This window comes from Bubalus kerabau, chromosome 2 (assembly GCF_029407905.1).
Source record: "Bubalus kerabau isolate K-KA32 ecotype Philippines breed swamp buffalo chromosome 2, PCC_UOA_SB_1v2, whole genome shotgun sequence".
Lineage (NCBI taxonomy): Eukaryota > Metazoa > Chordata > Mammalia > Artiodactyla > Bovidae > Bubalus > Bubalus kerabau.
Window position 1 is genome coordinate 185,790,747 of NC_073625.1, and position 22,363 is coordinate 185,813,109.

The 22,363-nt window shown below is 40.9% G+C and overlaps 1 protein-coding gene and 2 non-coding genes across 7 annotated transcripts in view; all 3 read right to left on the reverse strand.

Moving 5' to 3' along the window:
* The window catches only part of LCA5L (lebercilin LCA5 like), a 42,129-nt gene that overhangs the window by 12,602 nt on the left and 7,164 nt on the right, over positions 1-22,363 (reverse strand). For 2 of the 5 annotated variants that reach the window (XM_055569711.1, XM_055569712.1), the window contains exons 2-7: positions 16,562-16,615; positions 16,123-16,280; positions 12,854-13,179; positions 12,440-12,586; positions 5,863-6,377; positions 2,406-2,543 (exon numbers count right to left, since the gene is read on the reverse strand). In XM_055569711.1, the coding sequence (XP_055425686.1) occupies positions 2,406-2,543; positions 5,863-6,377; positions 12,440-12,586; positions 12,854-13,169 (1,116 nt within the window). In that variant the 5' untranslated portion in view covers positions 13,170-13,179; positions 16,123-16,280; positions 16,562-16,615. The remainder of the gene's footprint in view (positions 1-2,405; positions 2,544-5,862; positions 6,378-12,439; positions 12,587-12,853; positions 13,180-16,122; positions 16,281-16,561; positions 16,616-22,363) is intronic. The other 3 variants (XM_055569709.1, XM_055569710.1, XM_055569713.1) reach the window with 2 other exon arrangements.
* Positions 9,032-9,101, reverse strand: LOC129645166 (small nucleolar RNA U2-30). Its single transcript, XR_008711254.1, has one exon. It is a non-coding gene; the product is annotated as a small nucleolar RNA U2-30 (small nucleolar RNA).
* On the reverse strand, positions 9,231-9,310 carry LOC129645168 (small nucleolar RNA U2-19). The gene has a single exon (XR_008711256.1). It is a non-coding gene; the product is annotated as a small nucleolar RNA U2-19 (small nucleolar RNA).

The window sequence follows — 22,363 nt, forward strand, 5'->3', positions numbered from 1 at the left end:
CTTTCCTTCCCCACTGTTAACCACAAGTTTGTTCTGTATACTCATGAGTCTGCTTCTTTTTTGTTATATTCACTAGGTTGTTGTATTTTTTAGACTCCACATTTAAGTGATATCATACAGTATTTGTCTTTCTCTGTTTGACATATTTCACTTGACACTATTTTGTGGTGTTGGAGAAGACTCTTGAGAGTTCCTTGCATTGCAAGGAGATCCAACCAGTCCATCCTAAACCATCAGTCCCTGGGTGTTCATTGGAAGGACTTATGTTGAAGCTGAAACTCCAGTACTTTGGCCACCTGATGCGAAGAGCTGACTCATCTGAAAAGACCCTGATGCTAGGAAAGATTGAGGGCAGGAGGAGAAGGGGATGACAGAGGATGAGATGGTTGGATGGCATCACTGACTCGATGGACATGGGTTTGGGTGGACTCTGGGAGTTGGTGATGGACAGGGAGGCCTGGCATGCTGCAATTCATGGGGTCGCAAAGAGTTGGACACAACTGAGCAACTGAACTGAACTGAACTGAACTGTAAGTGTTAACAAGATACAATACTATTACTTCATGTGATGAGATAAAAAATGATAACAGAAGTTTTGTAAATAGAGTTTTAATTTTTCTAATTATAATGCATATTCATCAGGCTGTTAACTCATTCTAATAATTTATGTTCCTAGGGGAAAAACTTAATTTGAGAAAGCTATTCTTTAAGTAATTTAAAGATATATTAGGCAGTGGCCACTGGACTGGAAAAGGTCAGTTTTCATTCCAGTTCCCAATAAGGGCAATGCCAAAGAATGTAAAAACTATGGTACATCTGCCCTTATTTCACAAGTTAGCAAGGTAATGCTCAAGATCCTTCAAGCCAGGCTTCAACAGTACATGAACCAAGAACTTCCAGATGTGCAAGCTGGATTTAGGAAAGGCAGAGGAACCAGAGATCAACTGGTTGCCAACATCCGTTGGATCATAGAAAAAGCAAGGGAATTCCAGAAAAACATCTACTTCTGCTTCATTGACTATGCTAAAGCATTTGACTGTGTGGATCACAACAAACTGTGGAAAATTCTTAAAGAGATGGGAATACCAGACCACCTTACCTGTCTCCTGTAAAACTTATATGCTGGTCAGGAAGAAACAGAACCAGAAATGGAACAACAGACTGGTTCAAAACTGGGAGAGGAGTATGTCAAGGCTGTATATTGTCCCCTGCTTATTTAACTTATATTCAGAGTACGTAATGTGAAATGCCAGACTGGACAGAGCTCAAGCTGGAATCAAGGTTGCTGGGAGAAATATCAATAACCTCAGATATGCAGATGACACCACCCTTATGGCAGAAAGCAAAGAGGAACTAAAGAGCCTCTTGATGAAAATGAAAGAGGAGAGTGAAAAAGCTGGTTTAAAACTCAACATTCAAAAAACTAAGATCATGGCATCTGGTTCCATCAGTTCATGGCAAATTGACAGGGAAACAATGGAAAGAGTGACAGGCTTTATTTTTGGGGGCTCCAAAATCACTGCAGATGGTGACTGCAGCCATGAAATTAAGACACTTGCTTCTTGAAAGAAAAGCTATGACAAACCTAGACAGCATATTAAAAAGCAGAGACATCACTTTGCTGACAAAGGCTGATGTTGAAGCTGAAACTCCAATACTTTGGCCACCTGATGCGAAGAACTGACTCATTTGAAAAGACCCTGTAGCTGGGAAAGATAGAAAACAGGAGGAGAAGGGGATGACAAAGGATGAGATGGTTGGATGGCATCACTGACTCAATGGACGTGAGTTTGAGCAAACTCCAGGAGTTGGTGATGGACAGGGAGGCCTGGCATGCTGCAGTCCATGGGGTCACAGAATCAGAGATAACTGAGTGACTGAACTGAATTGAAATGTCTGTATAGTCAAAGCTACGGTTTTTCTGGTAGTCATGTAATGTGAGAGTTGTATCATAAAGAAGCCTGAGCACAAAAGAATTGATGTTTTCAAATTGTTGTGTTGGAGAAAATTCTTGAGAATCCCTTGGAGTGCAAGGAGATCAAAGCAGTCAATATTAAAGGAAATCAGTCCTGAATATTCATTGAAAGGACTGATGCTGAAGCTGAAACTCCAATACTTTGGCCACCTGATGGGAAGAGCCAACTTATTGGAAAAGACCCTGGTGCTGGAAAAGATGAGGGCAAGAAGAGAATGGGGCAACAGAGGATGAGATTGTGGGTTGGCATCATCGAACCAATGGACATGAGTTTGAGCAAGCTCCAGGAGATAGTGAAGGACAAGGAAGCCTGGTGTGCTGTAGTTCATGGGGTCACAAAGAGTCAGACGTGACTGAACAACAACAGCTCTGATATTTTTGGAAGCTGAATTTCACAAGTTTTCGTACATTTTGTTTTAAAAAAAAGTACCTTAAGTTTTTGTTGAAGGTGTTTTATTTCCATCTGCAGAGTCTTTGTGGCAGCCTGAGCTGCTAAGGTCTTCCGGTTCTCAAAGGTCAGCTGCTGAGTAAAGGCTTTATTGTTCAGCCTCAATTGTTTCTCCAAGCCCTGAAAACAGTACATATTTCAGCTCTTTGTGACCAGTGTAGTATTATACAAAACTTCAACTGTAATGAAACTAATTACACTTATGAAAAGTTCAAGATTTTAATATAATTTTAGTGGGGAGAACACATGTTAGAACTAAAAATTATCATACACACACAGAGAGGCACAAAGCCCCAAAATCTCAGATCCCAACTCTAGAGAATAAATATCATGTTTACAGTCTGATGTTTTTTACACTCTGGAATTTGATAAAAAAGAAATTTTTTTTTTTGAACAGAGGCTGAAAATCAAGAGGTATAATCAGTGTTACACTTTCAAACTAAACCTAAGCAATTGTGTTGAAATGAAGTAATATGCAACTTGGCATATAGTGCACTCTGTGAAAATCTTTCAAGCATTTCTTGCTGAAAGCTTTACCAGCATCAGTGCAGATCATGATTCTGTGGGACTGTGATTCTCAGATAACCAAGGCTGGAAATTATGCTGGGGCCTCACAGAGCCACAACCGTGTGAATGGGTTATATGTGAGACAGCGAAATGACTGACTTATTAGCACAATGGAGTGTAGTGGAGTTGCTCAGTTGTGTCCGACTCTTTGTGACCCCATGGACTGTAGCTTACCAGGCTCCTCTGTCCATGGGTTTTTCCCAGCAATAGTACTGGAGTGGGTTGCCATTTCCTTCTCCAATAACCTTCTATAAAAATGCAGGATTTACTATTGCATATTCACCTTTCTGGAATGAGACCTGTTTTACTGGAGAACTGTTTGAGCAGGACTTTAACAGGAGGTTGGCCTAAAAAGACCTTTTCTTTCCTTTTTTACCATAAAGTTTCCCTTTATGGATTCCCTCATTATAACATTAACACTTTCTCATTAAAGTGTAAAATATGGTAAACTAATGGGGTTGAAATGAAATAATCTTTAAAATCACACTTTCTAAAATATTAACATTAAAAAAATACTTACATGTTTTGCCCCACAAATGTTTTCCCCCCACCAAATGCCCTAAAATCAAATGAAATCTCCTATATGACCAAGTGCTCCTGATAAGAAAATAGGTAAGTAGTTCTTGAATTCTTTTTGGTTTTGGTTGTAGTATGGAGACATCTGAGAAGGCAATGGCACCCCACTCCAGTACTCTTGCCTGGAAAATCCCATGCATGGAGGAGCCCGGTAGGCTGCAGTCCATGGGGTCGCTAACAGTTGGACATGACTGAGCGACTTCACTTTCACTTTTCACTTTCATGCATTGGAGAAGGAAATGGCAACCCACTCCAGTGTTCTTGCCTGGAGAATCCCAGGGACGGGGGAGCCTGGTGGGCTGCCGTCTATGGGGTCGCAGAGTCGGACACGACTGAAGCGACTTAGCAGCAGTAGCAGCAGCAGCATAGAGACTTGAGCTACTTAAACATATGTGTAAAAATATGTAGATGAGATACAAATACATGTATTTTCACATTAACAGACAGATGCTAAGATGGATTCACTGCTACCTGAATGGCCAAACATTAGAACCTTGGTACACTATTTACATCAGTAAAAAAGGAGGTTTCTCATTATGTCATGTGGCTCACATATCCATTTTGTGTGAGAAAATTTTCTTTGAAAATAGAGAAGGATTTTTACCAAAAAAGAAATAACTGAGAAATGGCTGAAATGAACTTAATGTCTTATTATTTCAAGTAAATACTTGTCTACTTCATGAATGATTTCTATTTCATAGAAAATACTTGTCCTTCACCATTAAGGAATGAAAGAGTAAGTTAATTCCATTTGTGTCCATTCCATTTTGTGTTCATAGCGACCAAAACCACCTAATGTAGAATAGGCAGAATTCCCAGTGTAATCAGTGTTCTCCCAAATCACCCCTTGTAAACCCAAGCTGCACCCTTGAGGAATACCAACCTATCCATTCCTTCAGTGATTTACATTCCTTTCCCCTATCTGTCTCCAGGAATATTACCTAGAAAACTTTTCTGTTTCCAGGACATGGGTCTTTGTGGTGATGACTGGACAGATGGATGAGGGAGAGAACAAGGAAGGGAGATGCACTTACAGTTTAGGGAAGTGATCTTTTCAGAAGCACTTTGGAGCAGAGGCTCACTTTCTAAGAGAGGTTTCCCACAACATAGCACAACACGACACAGCACAACACACTGCCCTCCAGCATATGAACAGATTCCCCTAACCCTGGCCGCCAGACCGTCTCAGAGAATGGTCATTTCCAGATAAATGAGCCCAGCTGTAACCGAGCAGGACACTATGGGGCTTTTTCTGGAACAGGGACCCCTCCCCACCACATGTCCTCCGTCTGCCTCCTGTCTTTAGAAAAACTTTAGCCTCCTACAACTTGCCTGAGTTCCAAAGAGCAAATTTAATCAGAGAAGTGAGAAGATGCAGAAAGAAATGAAAATAGTAAAGTAAGACAATTTGTTTCCCTTGTGGCTCAGACGGTAAAGAAGCTGCCTGAAATGCAGGAGACCCAGGTTTGATCCCTAGGCCAGGAAGATACCTTGGAGAAGGGAATGGCTACCCACTCCAGTATTCTTGCCTGGAAAATCCCATAGACAGAGGAGCCTTGTGGGCTATAGTCCATGGGGTAGCAAAGAGTTGGACATGACTGAGCGACTAAACACAGCACAAGACAAAATAATAATAGTTTAGCTATGAAAGTTAAGAACTTTTAGTTCCTCCTCAAGGGCTATAGGTAATATTCTGAGCCATTTCCTGTGAGCTGTTTTGCAGATACTGAACCCCCACCAGGTGGAAGAAGTTTAACTGCATGCTGCCCACTAGCACATAGACCCCAGACTGGTTAGAACCAGAAGGTTGATGATGCTGACTCCTGAATACCTCACCACCAACCAATCAGAGGAATGTCCATGAACTGATCACATAACACACCACCCCAAACCTTGTCTTTAAAAAATTTCCCCTGAAAGCCACTGGGGGAGTTCAGGCGTTTTGATCACTAACTACCTGGACTCCTTGCTTGACATTTGCAGTAAATGCTGTGCTTTCCTTTAGCACTTCAGCACAGTGTCAGTAGACTGGCTTTGCTGCCTGTGGATGAGTGGACCTGAGTTAGGGTGGGTGACACAAACACAGAAGGAGCCCTGGCTCAGTCCACAACAAGAGGGGCTGTTTCTGTTTCTCCTGTGCACCTCCCCTTCCCTGCCCCCACCCCATCCCCACCGGACACCACCATCCGTGTGCTCAGCCCAGTAGTGCTTCATTCCTCAGGCAAGTATGATGAATGCGCACCCTCTCCACATTGCTTTTGGACACTTAACATTTCTAGGCCTCTGAAGTACAGACCTGTATCTTTTTGTCATTTGCCTCCATCTTTGCTGTAAGAATGGACAACCTCTGAGTGAGCTCTTCTCTCTCTGGAAGACTGTTGTCTTCAGAAATCTTCTGCAATGCCTGCAAGGCATCTTTTGTCCTCAGAAGCTCACCGTCCATCTCTCTCAGCTTCCTTGACATAGCTCTTTCCTTTGCCTGGGATTTCCTGAGGAGCTGCCTTAAATTTTTCACTTCGTTCTGATGTTTGGCCATAATTTGAGGTAGATTATTTTGTGAATTCTCATAGTTTCCTATAGCTTTCAAGTGCTTAAGCTGGACTTGTTTCAGAAATTGGTTTTCTATGACTGTGGCTTCCGCTTTGTGGTGCAGATCAGCTAACTCATTCTTCAGTTCTTTGATCTTACGAAGCCTCGCTGACAGGATGCGGTGGATCATGGCATCACGTCGCTGAGCAGCCACACTGATCTGAGAGCTGAGAAATGGTACATTCCAGCTGCGCTTCTTTCTAACCAAGATTTCCTTCTGGCCTGTGTAAGAAGATAATCCAGTTTGTTACTATAGTCATATGTATGTGCTTAGTTGCTCAGTCATGTGCGACTCTTTGTGATCCTATGGACTGTAGCCTGCCAGGCTCCTCTATCCATGGGAATTCTCCAGGCAAGAATATTGGAGTGGGTAGCCTATCCCTTCTCCAGAGGCTCTTCCTGACCCAGGAATCAAACCAGGGTCTCCTGCATTGCAGGTGGAGTCTTTACAAGCTGAGTTACCAGGGAAGCCCAATCATGCGTATAGATATGTAAGTATGCAGGTATCTGTAATACCGACACCCCCCCTCTCCCCTACTCCCACACACATATACACATACACACGCAAGGTAGAAGGGGAAGGAACTAACACTGAATGAATACTCGTGCTTTAGGCTAGGTACTTTATGTCTAGCTATCTCATTTAATGCAATCCTTTAAGGTCAGTAGTAGTCCATTTTATAGCTGGAGATTATAAGTCATTTGTCCATGGTTACATAACCACAAAGTGACATAAAAGGAATTGAAATCAGGTCTTCTCTGACTCTAAAACCCGCACTTACTTCTATTATAAATGGTAAACTAAAAACCATAAGAATAAATAACATTTACCAAGCATTTCCCATATGTGAAGCATTGAATTAAATGCTTTATGTAATAGATTATCTGATGTAATTCTGCCAACAAAATGTTATGAGGCAATTAGAGGGTAACATTAGAGCCAAGAGTTATATATGAAGGTCTCATAGATTTAAAAAGATGTTTAAAGAGCCATTAAATTGCTTAGAGAATTCATATAAGTATTCTATCTCTCAATATATCTAACATAGGCAGTTTTTCCTGTGTTGCTTTTGGCTAGGCACTCAATTAACCAGTTAGATGGTTTGTGCTCAGGAACCTATTTTAATCAAAAAGCATCTAAATGATATTACACCAAGCTCATATAACTGAATTTGCATATGTCAACTGACTGTATATGTAACATCATTGTATTATTATCCCATTTTATTTTTTAAATTAATTTTCATTGGAGTATAGTTGCTTTACAGTGTTGTGTTAGTTTCTGCTGTACAGCAAAGTGAATCAGCTATATGTGTACACACATCCCTTCTTCCTTGGATTTCCTTCTTATTTAGGTCACCACAGAGCAGTAAGTAGAATTCCTTATATATTATGTTCTCATTAGTTATCTATTCTATAAATAGTATCAGTAGTGTCTATTATCCCATTTTAATGATGATGCTTATCAATGGGCGCACAGCTAGTAAGTGATGAAACAGACTCGGGTCTGTGTGCCTTTGCCACTTCCCCACAGGTATGTGCGTTTATATGATATTCATACGTGCATCTGTGTATGTACACATGTGTGTGCCTGTATACATATCAGGATACCTATATTCTGAGAAAGAGCAGTTGGAACTGGATTCTAGAATTTAAAAATGTATGATCCTCATCCTGCAGAGAGAAAGGCTCTTAGTGGCCAGTGTCACTGGGGTCTTAGCCCTGAGCTATTGGCCCAAGTGAGGACACATTGTTTGAGACACGGCTCAGTGTGTTTGGTCTAGTGGTGGGAAAGGCAATTCTGCCTGTGATGGAAACAATGAGCCAGCAGAGATAGAGGACACTTTCTGGGGATAAAGCATGTGGATCTTGAGGGTGATAGACCACACAGACTTCACAGTAACCATACTATCTGTTTCCCAGGTGGTTCAGTGGTAAAGAGTCTGCCTGCCAATGCAGGACACGCAAGAGACATGGGTTTGATCACGAGTTTGGGAAGATCCCCTGGAGAAGGAAATGGCAACTCTCTCCAGTATTCTTGCCTGGAGAATCCTCATGGACAGAGAAGCCTGGTGGGCTATAGTCCATGGAGTCACAAAGAGTCAAACACGACTGAGCGATTTAGCACTTTCCCTTTTTTTTTTTTTTTTAAGCTGAATGGTTAAACTACTCTTAAGATACCTAGTTGTTAAACTACTAGGCTAAAACACTTAAATTATTTCACCAAAAACATGTACATCTAGTTCCATGGTTAGTTAAAAAGTGACTCTTATTACTCAAGATTAGTCATGACTTCCCAGTACAAACAGTGAAATAAGCTCTTTGAACAGACCTAAGCCCAACCCCGCTTCACTGGCTCCAGCCTCTCCTCTTTCCTCAGCCATTTCTCCAGGTGCACCCTGACTCCCATCCGCCTTTTCAAAGCACCTCTGTCCTCCTGTCACACTGCTGTGCCCATCCTCCTGGCCCCGTCATGGTCCTGTCTCGATGTCATCTTGCTCTTTGTGTCACAGTCCCATTCTGTTCCTGCCATCTGCACCCTCAGTCTGGTTCAGGTCCTCATCCTGAGCCAGGTCCCTGCTGGTACTGGCTCTACCCTGTGCTGAGTCCTCTCTCTCTTCCAGGTCACCTTAAAGAAGGTGGCCCCTTCTTCCAAGGACCAGGGTAGGAAGAGGTTCAAAGGCCTTTCCCCTTCCTGTTCTCCACAGCTCCAGCATCAGTTGCAAAGCATACCTCCTCAACCCCACCTTAGGGCTTCCATCCACCTCTGCCCAAAGACAATAGGGCAAAAGATGTCCCAAGCAAATGAACTCAGTAAAATAACTTTTCTTTTTTGGTATACCATTCCCCTCCCCCCCCTTTTTTTTTTTAAATTCTGAGCTCAGAGCAAGTGTAGAAACCTTCATAGTTATAAAGGTCCACAGTAAAACCTTTTCATCATTGCTCAGAAATGATCAGTCTTTCATACACATACACCCACAGCCAGCTCTCACTCACCCACCAGTAAGTCCTCAGTTATCCACTGTCACCTTTACACAAACACACACACACCTTATTTTAAATTATTCTCTTGCTTCTCAGAACTACAGAGATCATGCATGAAGTAGACTGGGAGCTCTTCTGAGGCTCACATTTGGCTATTTTCATCATTGATCCACTTCAGTGAGAGAGGATCTCAGAGAAGGTATACTAGTTTTTCGAGTGACTATCACAAAACGTCTTGGTGGGCTTCCCAGGTGGTACTAGTGGTAAAGGCCCTATTTGCCAGTGCAGGAGACATAAGGAGTCGCAGGTTTGATCCCTGGATCAGGAAGATCCCCTGGAGTAGGGAATGACAACCCCATCCAGTATTCCACTAATGAACCTTGCCTGGAGAATTCCATGGACAGAGGAGCCTGGCAGGCTATAGTCCGTGGGGTCACAAAGAGTCAGGCATGACTGAGGGACTTAGCATGCACCCATGTGCACACATGTTTTGGCATTGTATTGAAAAATCACAGCAAGGAAGGGTATAATTGAAGGAGTCTGAAAGTAAATTTTTCTACAAAAGAAAGAAATAACCACATTTTGAAAATCAAATTATAGACATATATTGCTTGCTATTTACATTAATCTAAAGAAAGGCAATGCCAAAGAATGGTCAAACTACCACTCAATTGCACTCATCTCACACGCTAGTAAAGTGATGCTTAAAGTTCTCCAAGCCAGGCTTCAGCAACACAGTTATGTGAACTGTGAACTTCCAGATGTTCAAGATGGTTTTAGGAAAGGCAGAGGAACCAGAGATCAAATTGCCAACATCCCCTGGATCATTTAAAAAGCAAGAGAGTTCCAGAAAAACATCTATTTCTGCTTTATTGACTATGCCAAAGCCTTTGTGGATCACAATAAATTGTGGAAGATTCTGAAAGAGATGGGAATACCAGGCCACCTGACCTGTCTCTTGAGAAACCTGTATGCAGGTCAGGAAGCAACAGTTATAACTGGACATGGAACAACAGACTGGTTCCAAATAGGAAAAGGAGTACATCAAGGCTGTATATTGTCATCCTGCTTATTTAACTTATATGCAGAGTACATCATGAGAAACACTGGACTGGAAGAAGCACAAGCTGGAATCAAGATTGCCGGGAGAAATATCAATCACCTCAGATATGCAGATGACACCACCCTTATGGCAGAAAGTGAAGAGGAACTCAAAAGCCTCTTGATGAAAGTGAAAGAGGAGAGTGAAAAAGTTGGCTTAAAGCTCAACATTCAGAAAACGAAGATCATGGCATCTGGTCCCATCACTTCATGGGAAATAGATGGGGAAACAGTGGAAACAGTGGCTGACTTTATTATTTTGGGCTCTAAAATCACTGCAGATGGTGACTGCAGCCATGAAATTAAAAGATGCTTACTCCTTGGGAGGAAAGTTATGACCAACCTAGATAGCATATTCAAAAGCAGAGACATTACTTTGCTAACAAAAGTCCATCTAGTCAAAGCTATGGTTTTTCCTGTGGTTATGTATGGATGTGAGAGTTGGACTGTGAAGAAGGCTGAGCACTGAAGAATTGATGCTTTTGAACTGTGGTGTTGGAGAAGACTCTTGAGAGTCCCTTGGACTGCAAGGAGATCCAACCAGTCCATTCTGAAGGAGATCAGCCCTGGGATTTCTTTGGAAGGAATGATGCTAAAGCTGAAACTCCAGTACTTTGGCTACCTCTTGTAAAGAGCTGACTCATTGGAAAAGACTCTGATGCTGGGAGGGATTGGGGGCAGCAGGAGAAGGGGACGACAGAGCATAAGATGGCTGGATGGCATCACTGACTCGATGGACGTGAGTCTCAGTGAACTCCGGGAGTTGGTGATGGACAGGGAGGCCTGGTGTGCTGCGATTCATGGGGTCGCAAAGAGTCGGGCACGACTGAGCGACTGAACTGAACTGACTGATACATTGGGGTACAGGGATCTTCAGGGGCATAAAATTTGGATTAAAGAAGCAGCCAAGATTTACTTAAAATAATTCGAGAGTATTCATACACAATAGAGTACCCAAGGGAGAACAAGCCCTCACTAGGATCATGGAATTTAGGTTCTGCATGCTCAGTCACTTCAGCAATGTCCAACTCTTTGTGACCCAATGGACTGTGGCCCTCTAGGCTCCTCTGTCCGTGGGATTCTCCAGGCAAGAATACTGGAGTGGGTTGCCATGCCCTCCTCCAGGAGATCTTCCATACCCAAGGATCGAAGTCTTCTGCATTCGCAGCAGATTCTTTACCACTGTGTCACCTGGGAAACCCTCACTTGGATCATGGAATTTAGGTTCTAGTCCACTGTGAAGTGATAGTTCATTTGGGCTGCTGCCAATTTATGAGTAAGTATCTTGCATAAAGGACACAATAAATATTTGTGGAACAAATAAATGAGGAATCAGTTTAAAAAATTTGTATTGTCTCTTAGAACTCAACATGCAGTTTATTTCTTGTAGAAATAATTTTATAAACACTAACTGCCTTCTTACACAGTTCTGTGGAATTCTAGACTCAATGTAAGATGTAGTATATTGTTTGATGATTTCTTGTCATAAACCCATGGGGGCCAGACTACTTCTGAATTTTGGGGGGTTTATTCTTTGGGATGGGCTTTCCTAGTGGCTCAGCCTTTTCCTGGCAGGGTCTTCTGCCCTGGCCTTGCCAGGACTCCCACCTCCCCAGAGAAAGGGCTGTGAAACCTTTCGAGAACCTGGAGGAAAACTATGGGTCCTTCTCCCTAGAAAGTTCACAAACACAAATAGACGCACACAGATACACACACTCACACACAAAATGCAAAGGATTCCTTAAGGCTCCCAGAGTCAGGTCTTAGATGAAGACTCCCTGCTCTGAAGCTGGGAAGAAGGGCAACTGAAGACTCTAGCTCTTCACAGGGTCCCAGGCAGGCTGGCTGTGGGAGGCAGGCCCTGGGTGAATGTGGCACTGGACGTGCTCCACATGCAACAGGCTCTTAATTGTTTTTTGGCCACTTACTGACACCAGTTCTGATGGTCCTAGGCGGAAAAGAGTGGCAGCGGTTTCTACACAGGGAATATTTTTAAGCCCAGCATTGCATGCCTGGGAATAACCACAGTCTAGGCAAGGGGGCAGGAAGTGAGGAGGTCGAGGATGGTGCAGAGCTACTCCCAGTTTGGACAGTTAGAAGCTGATGCTGTTGCTACTCTTAAAATCCACAAGGAAATGACATTAACAGCCTTTTGACCAGCCCTGTTCCTAAAGAACATCTTTGCCAATATGCCTCACCGGACTCGAAGACCATCTTCCTGGGGTGCTGAGACAGATAGTTACATTTCACTGGAGATTGAAACCTTGCCTCTTCAGCTGAGATGAAAGGCAAGAAGCCCGTGAAATCCAAGTACTGTGGTGCGCTGTAACAGGGCCACCTGTTAACTAAAAACGGAACTAACCTCACTCACGGGTTCCAGGAGGGTGAACTGGGCAAGAGGGCTTTCTGTCATTTTGTGATTATTCTTAATTTCTCTATTTCCTACTCCTTCTATAAAAAAATTCACTTGTAATACTTATAATTTTATAAGTACTGGTACAATCTGGAAAAACAATAAAACTGAATATGGGCCACTCCAGATTACCATTGCATTAAATAATAATGTTATTATAACCCGAAATTTGGTCTTGTTTGGGAGATTTTCTTCTTACCTTTAAGTTGGGAGATTTTAGAAACATTATACTTCTTCTCCTTTTTTTCTTTTACTGTAGGCTTCTCTAAGTAGTTGTTTCTAGCTGTGGTTTCTGAGCACACAGACAGAAAGTCTTCCGAATAATCATAGTGGGAGCTTGGGCTTCTGTAGGAACACTGAGATCTGCTGTATTCAACACTCTTGTCAGAAGCGTCGCTGTTCCTGGGAAAACCTGGGCTGCTGCTCTCCCTTTTTGAGGAACTCCCACCATTTTCGAAGGCTGTGCCGGGGAAATGTCCACCCAGATTTGCTTCTGTTGAACCAGCCAATGACATAGTAAACAACCTAATAGAAGAAAAGTAGTTTTAGATTTAGAGCTACAGCCCTTAAAACGGACCTATGCTTTATTATGTGTGCGTGTTCAGTTGTGTCTGACTCTTTATACCATGGACTATATCCAGCCAGGCTCCTCTGTCCATTGGATTCTCCAGGCAACAGTGCTGGAGTGGGTTGCCATTTACTGGATGGTGAGGATACCTAACTACATTCATTCATTCACCTGGGAAAACGACCAGGTGACTCCTCCATGTATAGTCACTGTTCTTCCCCAGAGAGTGATCGATCAAGAGGAGAGCCACATTTACCCTTCGGACCTTGACTTTGGAATGCACACAGGTGGCGGGCAGCATCTAAGATGGCCTGCACCGATTCCCACTTTCTGGTGTAATCCCCTTCACTCTGGTGTGACTCAGAAGTGGCTTCCAAGGTGAGGTAACTAAAGGACTCTGACTTCTCTTAAAAAAAAATTAATCTATTTATTTTTTAATACATTTATTATTTGTAATAAATAAATGAATATTATTTGTTTATAATAAATGGTCTTCCCTGGTGGCTCAGACAGTAAAGAATTTGCTTGCAATGTGGGAGACCTGGGTTTGATCCCTGCGTCAGGAAGATCCCCTGGAGGAGGGAATGGCAACCCATTCCAGTGTTCTTTCCTGGAGAATCCCATGGACAGAGGAGCCTGGCGAGCTACAGTCCATGGGGTTGCAAACAGTTAGACATGACTGAGTGACTAACACTTTCACTTGCATTTATAATAAATATATTATATTTACATTATTTATATAATATTTATATACAATAAATAACTGTTATCTATAATAATATATTAATATTAATATAATTTATATTAATGTACATAATATTATATATACACACACACAGGTCTCCGTTACGTGGGCTTTCCCTGGCTGCAGCCAGCAGGGTCTACTCTCCAGTTCTGGAGTGCAGGCTTCTCATCGTAGTAACTTCTGTTGTTGCAGACCATGGGCTCCAGGGGGCAAGGGTTCAGTAGGTGTGACACATGGTCCCATGGCAAGTGTGATCTTCTTGGACCAGCAATTGAACCCATGTTCCCTGCATTGGCACACGGATTCTTAACCTCTGGACCATGGGGAACATACGGCATGCTATGTCTTGATATATCCAATTTATGTTAGTGTACAGTTCAGATTTTCAGTTGCATTTACATTTTGAACAATCAGTGTTTACAGTATAATGATGCCCATTTTATTGCACTTGAAGCATGATTTCACTATGTTTCTATCATTATAGAGTTTATAGTATTAGTAGTCTCTTTGCTGTTATGTATGACTCAGGAATTGCAAGTCAAGAAGAAACAGAACCTGACATGAAACAGCTGGCTGGTTCAGATTTGGGAAAGGAGAATGACAAGGCTGTATATTGTCACCCTGCTTATTTAACTTATATGCAGAGTACATCATGTGGAATGCCAGGCTGGATGAAACACAAACTGGAATCAAGATTGCTGGGAGAAATATCAAAAACCATAGATATGCAGATGACACCACCCTTATGGCAGAAAATGAAGAGGAACTAAAGAGCCTCTTAATGCAAGTGAAAGAGGAGAGTGAAAAAGTTGGCTTAAAACTCAACATTATAAAAACTAAAATCATGGCATCAGATCTCATCACTTCATGGCAAATAGAAGGGGAAAAAGTGGAAGCAGTGATAAATTTTCTCTTTTTGGTCTCCAAAATCACTACAAATGGTGACTGTAGTCATGAAATTAGAACACACTTCTTAGAAGGAAGGCTATGACATATGGCAATCTGAGCGTTTTAAAAAGCAAAGACATCAGTTTACCAACAAAGGTCCACATAGTCAAAGCTATGGTCTTTCTAGTAGTCATGTACAGATGTGAGAGTTGGACCATAAAGAAGGCTGATCACCAAAGAATTGATGCTTTCAAATTGTGGTGCTGGAGAAGACTCTTGAGAGTCCCTTGGAATGCAAGATCAAACCAGCTAATCCTAAGGGAATCAACCCTGAATGCTTTTTGGAAATCAACCCTGAATCCTCATTGGAAGGTCTGATGCTGAAACTGAAGTTCCAGTACTTTGGCCACCTGATGCGAAGAGCTGACTCATTGGAAAAGACCCCGATGCTGGGAGAGACTGACGACAAAAGGAGAAGAGAGTGCAGAGAATGAGATGATTAGATGGCATCATCGATTCAATGGACATGAACTTGGACAAACTCTGGGAGATGGGGAGGGACAGGGAGGCCTCACATGCTGCAGTCCATGGGGTCCCAAAGAGTTGGACACAACTTAGCGACTGAACAGCAACAACAATGACTCAGGAATATAACCCACAATTAAAAAGACTAATGGAAAATGGTGAATCTTTTGATGATATGATTTTTCTGGAATGCACTGTGGTGAAAAGGGGTGTCTGCTTATATATACAATAAATTTGTAAATCACGTTCATTTAATTATAGAATGAGAAATAAGATTGCTGAAGAGCAAGATTTATATCTGAATAATTCTGAATTCTACAGTGTTGTATAGTTGCTCAATTCTGCTTTTATAACAAGGCCAACTAAAAAATAAACACAAGCAAAAATGTTTTAAAATGAATATATATGGACTTCCTTGTGGTGGAGTGGATAAGAATCCATCTGCCAATGCAGGAGACATGGGTTCAGTCTTTGGTCTGGGAAGATTCCACATGCTGAAGGTCAACTAAGCCCCTGAGTCACAACTACTGAGCCCACGTGTTGCAACTACTGAAGCCCATGCACCTAGAGCCTCTGCTCCACAAGAGAAGCCACTCCAGTGAGAAGTCTGTGCACGGCAACAAAGAACAGCCCCAACTCGCAGCAACTAGAGAAAGCCTGCACACAGAAATGTAGACCCAGCGCAGCCAAAAAATAAAAATAAATACAATTTAAAATAAAGATAAAATGAATTAATGCATACCTGGCGTTCTTTACCAGATGTTCCTAAGATGTATGAAAAATCAACTTTATGTCCTGAGTGGAGGGGTCTTCACACTGTAGTATTTATGAAGTTTTCAGGATAGTGTTTTTTTGACATGTTTTGATTTCTTTTTAAGAAAATAATGTATTTCAAAAAACCTAGAATGATATTACAGAAGGAAAAATTTAAGAGCCCATAAACAAACATTTATAAAAGAAGTTAACCTAGATGTCCATCAACAGATGGATGGATAAGAAAGCTGTGGTACATATACACAATGGAATATTACTCAGCCATTAAAAAGAATACATTTGAATCGGTTCTAATGAGGTGGATGAAACTGGAGCCTATTATATAGAGTGAAGTAAACCAGTAAGTAAAACACCAATACAGTATACTAATGCATATATATGGAATTTAGAAAGAAGGTAACTATTACCCTGTATGCAAGACAGCCAAAGAGACACAGATGTATTGAACAGTCTTTTGGACTCTGTGGGAGAGGGAGAGGGCGGGATGTTATGGGAGAATGGCATTGCAACATGTAAAATATATGTGAAACGAATCACCAGTCCAGGTTTGCTGCATGATACAGGGTGCTTGGGGCTGGTGCACTGGGATGACCCAGAAGGATGGGATGTGGAGGGAGGTGGGAGGGGGATTCAGGATGGGGAACACATATACACTCATGGCAGATTCAAGTTAATGTATGGCAAAACCAATATAATATTGTAAAGTAAAATAAATAAATTAATTAAATTTTAAAAAAGTTTTGAACCAGTATTCATTAATATTCATTCATTTGCATATGAATTGCTTTATACTTCACATACTATAAGGCTTTTTCTCTATCAAAGTGATTTGTAAATTATATGTTTCATGATGGTAGCATTTTTGATAGTTTTGTCTATGCTGTATCCTCTGTGCCTAGAAGAGTTCCTTGGAAATAATGTGTTCAATAAATATTGATTAAATAAATTAATGTTCAGGGTGCCTGTATGCTTAATTCCTGTCTCCGTATCCATTACTCCTGACAAACTTCTCACTACAGGAACCCGACTCAATGCCTTAAATAAATGCTTGCCAATATAATAAAGAAATACATATCTAAAACTAAAAGCTAACCTCATGCTTAACAGTGAAACATTAATTTACAATGTTGTAAAAATTAAGATAAAGGTGCCAATGCTCACTTCTGTTGATTAATAATTGTTCTGTAGGCACTAGCCACTGAAATTGGCCATGAGAAAAAATAGCAGGTATAAATGTTGGGGAAAAAAGGCAAATTATTTATTATATGTGCTGCTGCTGCTAAGTCACTACAGTTGTGTCCGACTCTGTGTGACTCCATAGACGGAAGCCTACCAGGCTCCCCCGTCCCTGGGATTCTCCAGGCAAGAACACTGGAGTGGGTTGCCATTTCCTTCTCCAATGCATGAAAGTGAAAAGTGAAAGTGAAGTCTCTGAGTCTTGTCCGACTCTTAGCGACCTCATGGACTGCAGCCTACCAGGCTCCCCCGTCCATGGGATTTTCCAGGCAAGAGTACTGGAGTGGGGTGCCATTGCCTTCTCCGATTTATTATGTGTAGATAACATAATTTTAAACTTAGAAAACCTCATAAAACATTATAAAATAATGAGAATTCAATAAAGCCATAGGTTATTAAATGCATATAAAAGCAATGTTTTCTATATGTTAATTAAAATTACTTAGAAAACAGATGAAAAGACCCCACGTACTATATCAACTAAAAAATCAAAAACATCTGATACAAGTATAATACAAATAATATGAAGAAAACTTTAAAACTACTGAAATAAAAGATTTATGTATGTGGAAACACATACTGTGTCCTTATATAGGAAGGACTTTGGTGATAAAGATGTAAATTCTCCCTAATTTAATTTACATAATCAAAATATTCCTAGTAAAAATGTTGAGTAATTTTTTAGAAATTTGACAAAATGATACTAAATTCACATAGTTATAAATATGAAAAATGAGAACAAAAAAGATTTTGAAAAAAATGAGAAAGGACCACCTCTATCAGATACTAAGGTATAAAACTACAGTTAGTAAAAGAGTTTGATTCTAGTGCTTGAATAGACAGAGCAATATAATGAAATAAAGACTTCAGAAACAGAAACATATGGAAACTTGGCATAAAATAAAGGTGGAGAAGAGTAGACATTCAAGAAATGATGGGGTGGGGGCAACAGACTAGACTTCCATCTGGAAATCAAACAAAAGTGAATTCTTATTACCTTTCTTACACTGAAATAAACACCAGGTGAATTGAAAATGTAAATGTGAAAAGCAAATGTTAAAAGAAAACATGGAGGGTGGCAAGAAATAAAGCCCACAAACCACAAAGGAAACAATTAGAAAAACTGCACAAAATTTTAAGAATTTTTTTTATTGAGGTAAAGTTGATTTATAATATTATATCTTTCAGGGGTACGACAAAGTGATTCTCACAATTTTAAAATATTATACTCCATTTATAGTTATTATAAAATTCTGGCTATATTGCTTGTGCTGTACAATATTTCCTTGTAGTTTATTTATTATATACATACTAATTTATACTTCTTAATCCCTCACCCCATCTTGCCTTTTCCCTACTCCCTCTCCTCACTGATAATGATTAGCTTCTTCTCTATACCTGAGTCTCTTTTTCTTTTTTGTTATATTCACTAGTTTGTTTTATTTTTCCTTCCTCTGCAATTTTTTGGAATCATTTGAGAAGGACAGGTGTTAACTCTCCTCTAAATGTTTCGTAGAATTCACTTGTGAAGCCATCTTGTCCTGAACTTTTGTTAGTTGAGAGTTTTTTTTTTCACATTATTGATTCAATTTAATTACTAGTAATTGGCCTGTTTATTATTTTCTATTTTTCCATGATTCAGTCTTGGGAGATTTTACATTTCTCTGATAATTTGTCCATTTCGTTTAGGTTTTACATTTTATCGGCATACAGCTGGCTGTAGTCATCTCATGATCCTTTGTATTTCTGTGGTATTAGTTGTAACTTCTTTTTCATTTCTAATTTTATTGATTTGGACCCTCTCTTTTTTCTCGGTGAGTCTGGTAAAGATTTAACAATTTTGTGTATCTTTTCAAAGAACCAGCTCTTAGTTTAACTGATCTTTTCTATTCTTAAAAAAAATTTTTTTTTTAGTCTCTATTTCATTTCTGCTCTGATCTTTTTGATTTATTTCCTTCTACCAATTTTGGGTTTCATTTGTTCTTTTCCTTGTTCTTTAGTTGTATGGTTAAGTTTTATTTGAGAATTGTTTTTGTTTGTTTCCTGAGGTAAGCTTGTACCACTATAAGCTTCCCTCTTAGAACTGCTTTTGCTGCTTTTGGATCCTTGTGTTTTCAATTTCATTTGTCTCCAGGTATTTTTTTTATATCCTGATTTCTTCCGTGACCCTTTGGTTAGTTAGTAGCAGATAGCCTCCATGTGTTTGTGTTTTTGCCTTTTTTTCCCCTTGTAGGCCTTTCTAGTCTCATAGCATTGCAGAGAAGGCGATGGCACCCCACTCCAGTACCCTCACCGGGAAAATCCCATGGACGGAGAAGCCTGGTAGGCTGCAGCCCATGGGATCGCGAAGAGTTGGACAAGACTGATCGACTTCCCTTTCACTTTTTACTTTCATGCATTGGAGAAGGAAATGGCAACCCACTCCAGTGTTCCTGCCTGGAGAATCCCAAGGACGGGGGAGCCTGGTGGGCTGCCGTCTATGGGTCTCATGGAGTCGGACACGACTGAAGTGATTTAGCAGCAGCAGCAGCATGTTGGGTGCATATATAAAAATTTTAAAACTTCTCTATAACACAAAAAAAGTCATAAACTTAAAAGGCACATCAGAAACTGGGAAGACTACTCTCAACATATATGACAAAGAGCTAACTCAACTCCTTAATTTATAAAGAACTCATGATAATCCATGAGTAAAATGGGCGAAGGGTATGAACACATTATATACCAAGCACATTACAGCAACAGAGACAACCAAAAATATAAAAAAAGTTTTTTACGACTTCCCTGGTGATACAGTGGATAAGAATCCACCTGCCAATGCAGGGGATACAGGTTTGATACCTGGTCCAGGAAGATTCCACATGCCACAGAGCAATTGAGCCTGTGTGCATAGCTATGGAAGCTAGTGTGCCTGCAGCCTGTGCTCCTCAAAAAGAGAAGCCACTGCAATGAGAAGTCTGTGCACTGCAGTGATGTCCCCATTCGTTTTTATGCTGGCTTTGAAGATGGAGGAAGGGGTCATAGGCCAAATACAGTCTTTTCTAGAAGCTGTAAGAGGCAAGGGGATGGATTCTTCCCTGAAGGCCTGGAAGGAACCAGCCCTGCTAATATCTTAATTTTTAGCCTCATGAGACACATTTCAGACTGCCGACCTCCAGAACAGATTTGTATTGTTTTAAATCACTGGGCTTGTGGTATTTGTTAGAGCAATGACAGGAAACTAATAGAGATTGTCTTGAAAATCATTATGAATCAAAATGAGACTAAAATAGGCTATTAAAATGTAACATAAAAAGATAAAGTATTATACAGTTTAAAGTCAAAGAAGAGGGTAACTTCAAGTGCTTTGGGAAAGTAACTTAATGTTCTCAAAAGAAGCTTTCTATACCCTGTCCAGACTACATCTAGAAAAAAGATCACCAACTCTGGAGAGCTGGTGGGATTGTTTGCTTTGGAAAAACTAGCTAGAGAAACTAGCCAGCTCTCTCATCAAACACTCAGGGTGGAGATTCTAAAAACCAAGAAGGCTGTCTGGTGCAAAAGCATTGGTGGAGTGGTGGCATGGCTGGAGGCTGAGAAAGCTGGGTAGGGAGGAGATGATGTGTGTAGGGAGCAGTGGGTGACAAAAGGTTACAGCAAGATCAGGAGATTATCTACACAGAGCAAATAAGATCATAGAGGAAATCAAGTTGCTTTCTGCCTGAGAGAGTTTTACTTACACAGAGAGGGGGAAGGCTCAAAATAACCCCGAAGTGTTAGGTATATATATATATATATATACATACACACACACACACACACATTTTATACACACAGGGACAGATATAGAAATACCGATGTGTGTGTGTGTGTGTGTGTGTGTGTATTTTTCCTAACTCTGTTGAGGACCTAGAAGCAATGACACCCCTGTAACAATGAGCACAATGAGCTCCATTCTTCACTAAATACCATTCTTTACAAAAGGAAATCAACCCTGAATATTCATTGGAAGGACTGATACAGAAGCCAAAGCTCCAATACTTTGGCCACCTGATGCAAAGAGCCGACTCATTGGAAAAGATCCTGATGCTGGGAGGGATTGAGGGCAGGAGAAGGGGGTGACAGAGGATGAGATGGTTGGGTGGCATCACTGACTCAATGAACATGAGTTTGAGCAAACTCCAGGAGATGGTGAAGGACAAGGAAGCCTGGTGTGCTGCAGTCCACAGGGTCACAAAGAGTTGGACACCTCAGTGACTGAACAACAACTACTAACTCGAATCAGAGTTCCTTGGAGAAATGGATAATTCCAGGCATGGATCAGGTAAAGTTCAAGATAAAGCTGGTATGTGCTTAAAGGACATGGAAGCCAACTTGAAGTATTCTCCCATCAAATCTAGGACAATTTGAACATCAAAATAAATAAGGATGAAATAAGATGACAACCTGTTAAATAAGATAGGAACCTATGAGTCCATACTAATACAAATGAATAAATAAATAGAGAAAGGAAGAGAAAGCTCTTCCTTATGGCACAATGACAGCTAATAAATGTAGAAGGAACAGAGGAAAGAAACAATGACTGATGCCTGTCAGAGAGTTAGTTGAAACAGGCAGGACCTGCCATTGAATGCTAAGTGCCAGTGAGTGTAAGTCTGATAAGGAACAGGATTGTGCATAATACTAACCAAAAACATGGAAAGAGGGCGGCTTTGTGCAGAAACCTGGCAGACACCTTGATCGTCATCTGGTCAGCAAGGCCTGAACCACCAGTGGGACAGGTGGATCTCATATGCTCCCTGGAGACTGCTAAGGGGAAAGGGTCATTCCTGAAATCTCCCTGCCAGGAACTGGCCTGAGTCGGGTCACAGGGAGACACCAGCTGGACCCAGGTTGAGGGTCATTCTACAGGAGGAAAAACCTGAACTCTTTGACACAAAGTTCAGCAGAATGTAAAATGAATACAAAAGCTCTTCCTTTAGCTTACAAAACCA